At 41.8% G+C, this 12,970-nt stretch overlaps 1 protein-coding gene across 5 annotated transcripts in view; it reads right to left on the bottom strand.

Moving 5' to 3' along the window:
* Nucleotides 1-12,970, bottom strand: part of STIM1 (stromal interaction molecule 1) — a 188,249-nt gene that overhangs the window by 31,993 nt on the left and 143,286 nt on the right. For all 5 annotated transcript variants that reach the window (XM_058687951.1, XM_058687954.1, XM_058687952.1 and 2 more), the window contains exon 4: nucleotides 2,842-2,953. In XM_058687951.1, the coding sequence (XP_058543934.1) occupies nucleotides 2,842-2,953 (112 nt within the window). The remainder of the gene's footprint in view (nucleotides 1-2,841; nucleotides 2,954-12,970) is intronic.

Genomic DNA, 12,970 nt, shown 5'->3' with positions numbered 1-12,970 from the left:
TATAAGTTTTCTGTTGTGTTTCTCCTTCCAGGGAGTATCAACTGTGCACCTATCCCCACACTCCCACCATCTGCAAATACATTCTCCTGTCCAACCCAGGTCAAAACACAAGCCACGTGACCCAGTGCTTTCTGAGGACCTCTAATCCTAACCCACTGCCATTAAGTACAAATCTGCTGATGACAAACAGTGCATTAGTCTTATTATCTTGTATTTGAGTCACTGTCATTTACTCCCAGTCAGATTATTGTAACTTTTTATGACCTTCAACATACTGTTAATGATAACTCTAATAACAAAGGGCCTGCAAATGAGAAAATGACCCAGAAACAAACTGGACTGTGTTTTTCTTCTGCTAGAACACAGGGGGTGTGGAGGAGACGGTTATAAGATATGAAAGGTTATAAATCCAGTGGTCGGGGTCCCACACATGAGCCTTTACTACTGTCATATTCCATAAAGTTAGTGCTCTTTGCTGATGCATAGCTTTGTTTCCCCAGGTAGAAAAAAATGCTTCTGACATCAGTGTGTGATTTATATTCCTGCCTGGGCACACAGGGGCAGCTACCTCCCTCTCCAGCCATGGGAAGCAATCAACCCCTCTACAAGAGAAGCAGTGAGACACTGTGATGGGGGCTGAAGGGGTCAGAAGATCTAGCTTCTGGTCCCAGCTGAGTCAGCAACTCACTTGTCTGATCATAAACTACTCGGTCTCTCCTCTGGGGCCCCATTTTCCTTCTGTGTAAGCTTCTGTGAAATCAGATGCTTCCTCTAGGCCCAGGAGCTCTGGGGGTTCCTCCTCAGAGCACTTCCACCCAGTGCACTGGCCTTCATCTAACTGATCAATGTAAGTGTCATCTTTTCTGCAGTCTATTTGTCAGTGAAGCCTATGAAGTGAGCAATGAGAGAAACGAGAAAGGAGCTAACATTTACTAAGCAGCTACTGCATCTCTCATCCTGTTCCGACACTTCACATACAATGCCTCATTCAGTCCTCTGACTGGAAGGACACAGGTCCATCACTAGCTCCACTTCACTGCACCACTGACTTAACTCAGAGTTGAGCAACTCGCCCAAAGTCACGTACATAGCACGTAAGTGGCAAAAGCAGGAAATGAACTCAAATCTTCTGGATTCTTCCCATTACACCATGCTGCCTAGTGGTGGGCCTACAACCACTGCCACTCCATCCCACACTCCGTGTACCGAAGGCTCCAGGCTTCCTGCTGTCACTAAGGTGCCACAGCCTGGCTTCCTCCACCCCCCGCCTGACCTGGCTGGATCTGGTCTAGCTACAGGGAGGCACCAAGAGCCCATGACCTGAGAACTGACTTCTCATCCTATGTTTTCGCTCTAATGGAACCATAGCTATTCCTCAAGATGGAATGGGCCAAGGCGATACTGCAATTTCCATGGGTAACGGGAAATAAACCTAGATCCTGGAGTTTCATGGTCAATCATCTATTTAATTGTCTGTTTCATTAAACATGGAATTCCTCAAGGCAGATGGGGTCTGATACACTTCTTTGTCCTCAGGGCCTAGGAGAGAACCCGGCACGGGGTAGATAATTGGTAAAGTTTCATGAAAAGACCTGGGCTCAAATCCCAGCTCTGCCACTTACCAGCTTGGATAAATCATAAAATATTTGAAATTCAGTTTGTTCACCCAAAAGCCGGGGTAGTAATTCCTTCCTCCCAGAATTGTTGAGAACCAACTGAAATAATAGGCAGGAAAGTATTCTAGAAGGGGCTGTACAAACAGTAAGATTATTACTCTCTCCAGGGTAGGGAGAAGCTGTGAAAAGGAGGCTGCAGGCAGGGGGCGGGGGCAGCAGCGCCCAGTAGCTCTGCGGCTGCAGGCTGCAAAGTGTGGGTGCACCAGCAGCTTCACCTCCCTCCTTCCCCTCTGCTGAAGCTCATAACCAGATGCACCTACATAATAGGATGACAGATTATACACAGTCAGCACTTACCAGACAGTAAGCCCTTGGAGGGCAAGGGCAGGCTGTTGTCATCTTTATCCCCAGCACCCAGCACAAGTGCTTGGCACGGAGCAGGTACCCAGTAAATATTTGTCGAATGAATAAGTAAATGGATTAATGGCTGCATGACACATGGTACTAGTCTGACATAACAAGAAGTCCATGCAGTACTCCATCCCCTCCCCACCCCCCGCAGGCCCTGGCCTACTGCACCTGTGAAGCAGGCAGAGTTAGGGTACCACAGCTGTTGGAAGAGTCATCCCGGAGAGGAGGCCGGGGCCAGTGGGAGTCAGCCCCACCTCACACCACGTCTTTAGAGTAGACACACTCTATATGGATAATTCAAGGGAGGCTAACAGAGCCCCGAGGCTCCTGGGCAGTAAAAGAGGCAGCTGCTGGGAGCACAGCAAAAGAAAAGAGAAATACCACAGGCTTTGAAGTCTACCCAGATCTAGGTTCAAATCAGTTTTGCCTCTAACTAGCCATGTGACCTTAGAAAAGTTACTTAGTCTCATTGTCTATATACAATAATACCTACCTTACAGGATTGATGTAAGAATTAAGTGACATACTGTATATGAAGTGGTGCATAGGAGTGCCTGCCATGTACTAAGCATTCAATAAACGACAGCTATTAGTACTACTCCCAGGATCGACAGAAATGTTAAATAAGAGAACGGATGCCAAGTGTCCATCACACTTCAGAGCAAGTGCACAATGGATGCGAGAAGAGGAGAGGTCTAGAGAGTGTGCCCTGAAAAAAGTGGAGCCTCATTAACTGGCCAGAGAAACCTGATGTTGGGCCGATCCCAGTCCATTCCCTACACCCCCAAGTGAGAGAATCCAGTCTCCTCCTGACCTCGGCATGGCATGGCCACTCAGCTGCAGCTTCCGGAAGGTTTCCTCATACTGAGGCAGCTCCACGTACGTGATCAGCCACTGCACCACCTCATCCACAGTCCAGTTGTACACTGTGGGAAGAGACAAGCAAAGCTTTGACTCCAGAATGCAAGAACTACTTGAACTTACCATCAGTCACATTGGCCTTCTCGTTGACCACATGTTTATGTGTTTACCATCCCCCTCTCCTACAAATCCTCAGTATAAAAGGGGTACATACTGTACCTTTTGTTTGACCCACAGGGGATGGTCTTGCTCTTTCACTATACCGGTATTTGGGTGAAATAACCCTCAACTATAATATAATAATGATAATAATACTAACAAATGCCATCCTTTACATTGGCACTTACTATATGACAGGTACTCTTCTAGAGGCCTCATATACATTAATGCATTGTTCTTCGCAACAACCATGTGAAAGATAGGTCCTGTTTTATCCCTATTTTACAGATGGAGAAAATGAGGCACAGAAAGGTTATATAACTTTCCGAAAGTTGCCCAGCTAGGAATTGGCAAAGCAAACACCTGCACTCAAGCAGTGTGGTTCTGTAACCCTTGCTCTAAGCCATTATGCACTCTTGTGCTCTTGCTGTCTCTCTCAGATAGACAGACAGACAGACAGACAGGTAGACGAATGACCTGTGTATCACATGGCACATGGCAGGAATACCAGCATACTGAACTTAAAAAGACTGGGAGCAACTGAGTTGCAGCAAAAAAGATGCCATTTTATTGGATTTAAAGTTTGCTTTCATTTAATGTATAAACCTGTTTTTGTTTATATTTGTATACAAATTTTATATAGCACCTTAAACCTCATTTTATGTTTGTACACATTTAGATAATAATTTGAGTAATCATTGTTATAATAAAAACAGTTTAAGTCAGCATTGTAGGTCCAAGATAAATTATTTCCCTTAAAAGGAATTTGTACATTCCTCAAGTTTGAAAACTACTTGCTGCGAGCAGTAAGAAGCCAAAAAATGTTGAGAATGAAAGAGAATGAAACGAAAGAGAATGAAACGGTGAGATTTATCACCCTCTTCTCTTAAGGTCCATGTCTTTCCCCAAAACTGCCTTTCATCAGAGTGCTGTCCAATTTTCCTTTAAAAGTCAGGAAACAGGGGCGCCTGGGTGGCTCAGTCGGTTAAGTGTCTGACTTCGGCTCAGGTCGTGATCTCACAGTCCGTGAGTTCGAGCCCCGCGTCAAGCTCTGTGCTGGCAGCTCAGAGCCTGGAGCCTGTTTCAGATTCTGTGTCTCCCTCTCTCTGAGCCTCCCCCGTTCATGCTCTGTCTCTCTCTGTCTCAAAAATAAAGGTTACTCTCTCTCTCTCTCTCTCTCTCTCCTTCTCTCTCTCTCTCTTCTCTCTCTCTCCCTCCCTCCCTTTGCACTCCTTCACCACTCACATGTGTTCTCTCTCTCTCTCTCTCTCTCTCTCTCTTTCAAAAAAAGAGTAATAATAAAAAACCATTTTGCTCAAAAAAAATAATAAATAAATAAATAAATAAATAAATAAATAAATAAAGGTTAAAAAAAATTTTTTTAATAAATAAATAAAAATGAAAGTCAGGAAACATCAAAGACACGGACTACGTCCTGTCCATTTTTGCTCACCCCACTGTCTCTAAGGTAAAGCTTCTTAAACAGTAGCATCAATAAGAATTTACTCAAGGAATAACCACCCCAAACAAGGAATTCCAGAAATGGTCTGACTGTGGGCTTCCAAAGAGAAACAATCATCTCCTTAAACAAATACACAGTTCATGTGGATGGTTAACTTCTGAAATGCCTGTCAGAAAAATAGGCATTCCTCTGGTAAACACGCCTCAGATATTGGATTACTTCTGTCACTCTCAGATAAGCTGGAGAAGTTGGAAGGCTGGACCTGTCCCTCCACTCACCTACTTCCCCTTCAGTGGAGCCCAGCACGTGGTACAAAGCAAACACTGAGACATCCTGCATGAAACAAAATTGGAGGCAAAAACGCTCTGAACTCTTGATGTCCTCAAGAAGCTACTAGAGCTCAGGAGGGAAGTTTTGTAGCTGAGACTTTGGATATCCATTAAACTGTCTGCAGAGGCACAGGAGGTGAGAAAAGGAAGGTGCCTTGGGAGGAAATGAGGGGCACTCTAGTGCACTTCGACTGCATCCTAGGAGACAAGATCCCAGAGGATTAGGAAAAGGGTGCTTGGTCATTGCTTGGTTAAATTTCTAATTCCCAGACTAGAATATATTGGAAAGAGAAGAGAAATTAATTTCCAAGAGCTATGTTGAAATCCTAGGGTTTGGGAAAGGAGGGATGACAGAGCAGGGTTAGAAAAGCAGGATGTATTGGCCTTTTCCTCCTGAGAAGGAATATATGCCTTTGAATCCATTAGTAGACATTACAAATGTGCTCATTTACTATGGTCTAGAACGTTGGCTAATGAAGGTGTAGTAGAGGGACACTCAGATATGAGGCAGATGGACAAGTACCAGCCTGTGAAGTACAGAGAACAACACACTCCTGCCACTGCTGCCAAGGGAGCTCAGCCACGTCTAGCACAATGGGGCCTTTCTGCTTGGCATGTGGAGTGGAAAGAAGGCCACTTTTCTGTTGCTAGAAAGGCCTGAGGCTAGCTGTGCTACAAGAGCCTTTTGTCTCCTGGGAGGATGCCTTGCTACAAGCCCAAACACAGACACTTGGCATGCAGGAACTCCCCTATCTGCACCTTACACTGCAGTGCAGTTGGGCAGGAGTCACTCTAGACCAGGGTTTCTCAGTCTCTGCACCACTGACATTTTGGACAGGATAATTCTTTGTTGGGGGCGGGGGGGGGGGGGTTGTCCTCTGCAGTGGAGGATATTAACCAATATCTCCGGCATCCACCCACGAGATGTAGCATGCTGCCAGTCATGACAATCAAAAATGTCTCCGGGTACTGTGAAATGTTCCCTGGGGGATAAAATTGCCCACCAGCCGAGAACCACTGCTGTAAACACGACATTAAGTGAGATGGAGGTCTATAAGGTAAGGGGGCCACTGCATTCCAATGAGGATGGACTCTTAACATAGTCAGCCCCTACATGGCTAAGCTATTGGGAAGAGGATAATGGCTTTAGCATATCAGCACAAACCTCGAGGTAGTTATTTTGGTGTGTGTGTGTGTGTGTGTGTGTGTGTGTGTGTGTGTGTACATGTGCTCTACACATCATTCTGTTACCTAGGCACACACGCTATCTAGGTAAGCTTGGCAGCATGGTGTTGGCCACCCAGAGTCACTACAGTCTGGGCAAAGTAAGCCAGGCTGGGCTGTATCCTTATCAGAGAGTGACCCTGGATCCCAATCAATAGCCAAGGCAAGATATCAGGGTCCCTTACCCCTAAGGTTCAAGTGCCTAAAAGTTAAAAGGCTTGTTCTACTTTCTCATTCCAAAAGAGAAAATGGGAAGAATCTCCAGGCCAAAGTGAGGATGAAGGTAATAGCAAGTACAGAGAGCTGTGGCTGTTAGAAGGCCACAGAATTTGGCAAGGAGAGCTTAGTACAGATAGTCTCCAAATGACTCACATGCCCAAATTCCAGGAGGATATGCAAGCAAGAGAGAGTCTTCTAAAGTCATGAGCCTCTCATCACCCTAAGCCTGTCCATGAGGCCCCTAGAGAGATCAAAAACTACCTCTCTGGGCAAAATGACAGACAATACTACACAGCGTCAGAGAAGGCCAATCTCTGGTGTTTTCAGCACCAAATAGTCCTTCATAAGACAAGTGTATAAGGTGATTAACTTTGTAGTCTCCAACCCTTTTAATGACATAACCTACCTGTATTTGGAGCATACATTGCCAACACAGGACTATCTATTTATAAATCAGACTCATGTACTGACATTAGGTATACTGTAAAACATACACAAAAATTAAAGAATGAAATAAATACAATATGAGCATAAGCTACAGTATTCTCTTCTAGCACCTAGCTGATTATCTTATGAAGCTGGAAACCACTGGGTAAACAGTCAAACTCATACCAAACAGATGACCTGAACTTCACAGCTCTTCCCTGGATGCTGCCTCAGCTGTTGCTCTGAACTTAGCAGACCTGATCTACAATCAGTGTCTTGCACTATTTTGCTACTCATCTTTGGACATTGCTCTCAGACTTCTAGGTCTTTGCTATTTCCAGAAAAGCTCTTTTCCCTCTTTGTGGACTGCCAAACACCAACTAATCCTTAAAACCTAGCTCTAGCTCTTCATTGTGGAAATGCTTTGGAGCTCGTTTCTAAATCCTCTCTTCTAAAACCTTCAAAATATGAGTACTAGCACTCCCTTCTCTGCTTACTTAGCACTTTCTTTATTCAGACTTCTTTTCTAACATGTATGTTATATTGTTATTATTAGTCACATGTCTCTCTTCTCCATTGTGCTATATACAAGCACTATAGTGGTAGGGAACATGTCTTTTCTATTTCTGTATTCCCCAATGCCTAACACAGGGCTAGATCATTCTAAATACTCTGTAAAGTTTACTGAATGGAAAAGAGAATCAATATGAATTAATTAATTAATTAATTAACAAATGAAGGCAATCTGTAGGTCCTGGATCACTTGTAGCACATCCCATCAGGATTTCCACTATGTTTTCCCACCAACAGCATCACTGCCCCCGATAGACTTCTCATGGAAGTAAAGGAGAGAATTTTTTTTTAAAGCACTTATACCTATCAGCAGAGACCTCTATAAATTGATGATCAGTTAGCTTCTCAGATAGTAAAGATCTATCCTGGCCTCCACACTATGCTTCATGGGAAAAGGCCTTTTTCCTTTGAGAAAGATTTTTATGTAAAATGCGTAAACTCTCCTACTTTAATTTAGAATAGCCACAAAAAATGAAGTCATTCAGGATTTCCAAATACCTGGCCATGTTAGAAGGCCGGATTTTAATTGTCGAATTTATCAGAAAAAGCACTAAATTTGAAGCTGGAAGACTTTGATTTCCATCCTATTGGCCATGGATCACCTTGGGTAAATCACTTAACCATTCTGAACCTCAATTTCCCCTTCTATAAAATTTCTTTCCAGTCATTCATAACATTTATTTTGTACTACTTTGTGCCAGGCACTGGAAACAGAGCAGTGATTGAGACAGATACCCAGGTAGCTTACCATCTAACAGTGTTGATCTCTTCAAGTTGTTGAATTAAATGAGTTCATATGTTTGAAAACACCTAGGATTTAATACAAACTCAGTAGTAATTTCTTCTTCATTCATATATATGAATGAAGAAATATACATTCATTCAACAAGCGATAGATATTGAAAACTGGTTAGAATCTGGGTGGATACACCTATAGGCTCACCAGAGGGAAGAAATGTGAGCAAAGACACGTTGTGGCCCATTGTCTCTCTAAGTGGTTTCCTTCTGGCTCTCACTAGCAGTTTGCCACCTGCACCTAGAGGGAGGCAGGGGTCTTAGTTTTCTGATGTGGTGTCAACCTCAACTCCTGAATCATCACTGTAAAGAGAATCTGGCACTTGGGCCAAGGCCTCATGTGACAGGCCCACTAGGCTACCCAGCACAAACCCGGTCTACACGGCTGCAGAGCAGTAAGAGAACCTAGGCTTTGGAATGTTGAATGAGCCAAACAACTTGTGTAAGATCTCACAATGGTAGAGCCAAGGACAAACTTCTGTCTTCCACATCCCTATGCTGGACCAGGCCCTGTGCAAAGTGTTAAGATATAAAATCATATAAGGTAATGTCCTCAAGCAATCTGGTGGGAAAACAGGCAAGGGAATAGATGATTGCAATTAGTGTACTAAATGCTGTGATGAGATAAGGGTAAGGAGATGTGGGAGCACAGAAAGCATCTAACCTAAACTATGGTCTCCAGGGAAGATTTCCTAAAGAAGGGTATACTTTGGGTGCTATATGTAAGTGATGAATCACTAAATCCTACTCCTGAAACCAATACTATACTATATGCTATCCATTAGCTAATTTGAATTTAAATAAAATCTTGAAATAAAAGAAAGAATGAAAAGAATATGGAAAATAAAGAGAATAAAGGGAGAAAATAAAAAGAAGACTTAAGGGGCGCCTGGGTGGCTTAGTCGGTTGAGCCACCGACTCTGGCTCAGGTCATGATCTCGCAGTCCGTCCGTGAGTTCGAGCCCCGCGTCGGGCTCTGTGCTGACAGCTCAGAGCCTGGAGCCTGTTTCAGATTCTGTGTCTCCCTCTCTCTGACCCTCCCCCGTTCATGGTCTGTCTCTCTCTGTCTCAAAAATAAATAAACGTTTAAAAAAAAAATTAAAAAAAAAAAAAGAAGACTTAAACTGAGTGTTGTCAAATAGGATTTAATCAGATCAACAAGGGGGAGGGACAGAGAGAACAGTATCTATGAAAGCAACATGGGATGAAAGGAAACGACATATCCTCCCAACTGCAAATAAATTAGTGCAGCTATAGAGTAGATGTGATGAAGAGTGGTAGAAAAGAAGAAAATAAGTGGATCACAGAGATAAGCATGGGCCTGACACGCTAAACTAATCTAGCACAATGCCTGGTATATAGAAGGTATAATTCTTTTAAGTAATTTCTTCAAGTAATTCTTTTAAGTTTATGTATGTATTTTGAAGGAGGAAGCAGAGAGAGAAGGAGAGAGAATCTTAAGCAGGCTCCATGCTGTCAGTGTAGAGCCCAATGCATGGCTCAAACCCATAAACCATGAGATCATGACCTGAGCTGAAATCAAGAGTTGGACACTTAATCAACTGAGCCTCCTAGGCACCCTGATTATTTATTTATTTTTTTGTAATGAAGGCACGTTTACACAAATAGTAGGAGAAAACAGTACTTTTGGGGGCCAATACTACAGAGGTGAATAAGGCATGATGGAGAAACATGGCATTAAAATATAAAGAAACTCTCAGGATATAAAAGGTCACCAGGTTTTTATTTATATATACATATTGAACTTTTTCCCCCAACTGAAATAATTCAGTTGAGATTACAAATGGGCATTTAATTTCAGCATTTAACATCTCATTGATAAACACTAAAAAAAGTCAATGGCATTTTCTATAAAAAATTGTTTCATCAACAACTACTAAGCTTTCAAGTACCTCATTTTGTTAAGTCCCAAATGAGACAGCAGTTGTAACCTAAGCTTACTGCTAATTCTTCACAAACTCAAGTGTTACCTAATGAATAGAAAAGCCAGTATTTATCTCCTCCAAGTAACATAAGATTATCATATGTGATTACACAGGAATTTACTTGTAACATCTTTAGCAATACCTTTATTCGTCCAGGTTCCAATTAAGAATATTTCTTCCACCTAGAAATTTGGTGTTCTGGCATATTTGTTTCACTATTAAAAAAATAAAAATAAAAAATAAGAAGCTACTGAAAAATTTAAGCAGAGACCTGGTCAGATATTTACTTTAGAAAGATCCCTCTAGAACCAATTGAAGGACAAACTGCAGTAGAGCTAGACAGGCCAAGAAGTACAGTATGAAAGCATCCAAGCAAAATGATTAAGCTGAGGTTTCTGCTTCAGGCTAAGATGAAGTAACTACAATGGAATTTACCCTCTCTCCTGAAACAACCAAAAGAAGAGAAAAGACAAAATATATGAAACAATGGTTTTAAAGACACTGGACATCAGCCTATAATGGACATTGGTCCTTGAGAGATGGTAAACAAATGAGGCAGGTGATATACTTGTCCTAGTTATGGCTCTGAAAGAATTTCCAGGCCACAGTGCAGAGAGTGGAACCAAGATTTAGGAATAAATGGAAGTACACTAGTGTTAGGCTCTTACACTATATGTGACAAGGTGTAATAATAGCTCTTGAGAACCCTCATGCGCTGTTGGTGGGAATGTATATTGGTGCAGTCACTGTGGAATGCAGTATGGAAGATCCTCAAAAAATTAAAAATAAAATTACCATATGATCCAGTATTTCTACCGCTAGGTATTTATCCAAAGAAAGTGAAAACACTGGTGTGCCTGAGTGGCTCAGCTGGTTAAGTGTCCAACTATTGATTTCAGCTCAGGTCATGACCTCCCAGTTCACAAGATTGAGCCCCATGTCAGGCTCTGTGCTAACAGCACAGAGCCTGCTTGGGATTCTCTCCCTCTCTCTCTCTCTGCCTCTCCCCGCCCCCCTCATGCGCTCTCTCTCTCTCTCTCTCTCTCTCTCTCTCACTCTCTCTGTCTCTATTTCAAAATAAATAAATAAACATTAAAAAAATGAAAACACTAACTTGAAAAAATATATGCACCCCTGTTTATTACAGCATTATTTACAATAGCCAAGATATGAAAGCAACCTAAGTGTCCATTGATAGATGAATGGATAAAGAAGATGTGGTATATATACACTGAAATACTACTCAGCCACAAAAAGGAATGAGATCTTAACATGTGCAACAACACAGATGGACCTGGAGGGTATTATGCTAAGTGAAGGAAGTTCGAGAAAAATAAATACCATATGATTTAACTTAGATGTGGAATCTAAAAAAACAATATAAATGGACAAACAAACAAAGCAGAAACAGTCCCAGAGAACAATCTAGTGGTTGGTTGCCAGAGGAGAGGGGGCTAGAGAAAGAGCAAAATGGGTGAAGGGGAGTGGGATGGACAGGCTTCCAGTCATGAAATGAATAAGTCACAGTGATGAAAGGTACAGCATAGAGATATAATCAATGGTGTTGCAGATAGCATTGTGTGGTGACTGATAGTAGCTACAGTTATGGTGAGTAAAGCATAATATATAGAGTTGTTGAATCACTATGTCATACACCTGAAACTAATGAAATATTGTCAACTATATTTCAATAACAAATAAAATAATAACATCCCTAGAAAGAAGACTATGAAAGATTAAAGATGCATATTTTATCTCCTAAAGCAACCACTAAAATAACAAAGCAGGGTTAAAACAACAAAAAAAAAGATCAAATGGAATTATAAAAAACTACTCATTAACCCAAAATAAGGTAGAAAAAAAAAGAAAAGAGAAGAAAAAACAGTAGGGAAAAATATCAGAAAACAAATAGCAAGATAGTAGCCTCAAATCTACTCATATTAATATCCACATTAAATGTAAATGGTCTAAATACCCCAACTAAAAGGCAGCGATTATCAGATTGCCAAAAAATATAAGACCCAATCATAAACTGCCTATAACAAATGCATTTATGGAAACCAATTTGACAAGAAATCTCATATATTAAAAAAAAAATGCATTTAGGGGCGCCTGGGTGGTTCAGTCAGGTAAGGGTCTGACTCGGTATCGGCTCAGGTCATGATCTCACAGCCTCATAGGTTCAAGCCCCACATCAGGCTCTGTGCTATCAGATTTTGATATAATTTTGATATTTTGATTATTTGATATTTGATTATTTTGATTATTAGTTTTGTGTATCTTTTTCCATGTATTTACTTTTAATATACTTGTGTTTTTATATTTAATGCATTTCTTTTTTCTTTTTTTAATGTTTTTTTGTTGTTGTTGAGAGAGAGAAAGCAAAAGAGAGAGAGAGAGCGCACATGCACAAGTTGGGGAAGGGCAGAATGAGAGAGAGACAAAGAATCCAAAGCAGGCTACAGGCTCTGAACTATCATCAGAGAGCCCAATGTGGGGCTTGAACCCATGAACCATGAGATCATGACCTGAGACGAAGCTGGATGCCCAACCAACTGAGCCATGCAGTCCCTCCTTTCTTTCTTTCTTTCTTTCTTTCTTTCTTTCTTTCTTTCTTTCTCTCTTTCTTTGTTTTATTTTTAAGTTTATTTACTTATTTTGGGAGAGACAGAGACAGGGTAAGTGAGGGAGGGGCGGAGACAGAGGGAGAGAGAGAGAGAGAGAGAGAGAGAGAGAGAGAGAGGATCCCAAGTAGCTCCTCACTGTCAGCACAGAGCCCAATGCAGGGCTCAAACTCACAAGCCATGAGATCATGACCTGAGCCAAAATCAAGTGTCAGATGCTTAACTGACTGAGTCATCCAGGCACCCCTTAAATAAATAAACTTTTAAAAAATAATAACAGGGGCACCTGGGTGGCTCAGTCGGTTAAGCGTCCGACTTCAGCTCA

This window comes from Neofelis nebulosa, chromosome 10, assembly GCF_028018385.1.
Source record: "Neofelis nebulosa isolate mNeoNeb1 chromosome 10, mNeoNeb1.pri, whole genome shotgun sequence".
Classification (NCBI taxonomy): Eukaryota; Metazoa; Chordata; class Mammalia; order Carnivora; family Felidae; genus Neofelis; species Neofelis nebulosa.
This window is presented reverse-complemented; position numbering and strand designations above follow the sequence as displayed.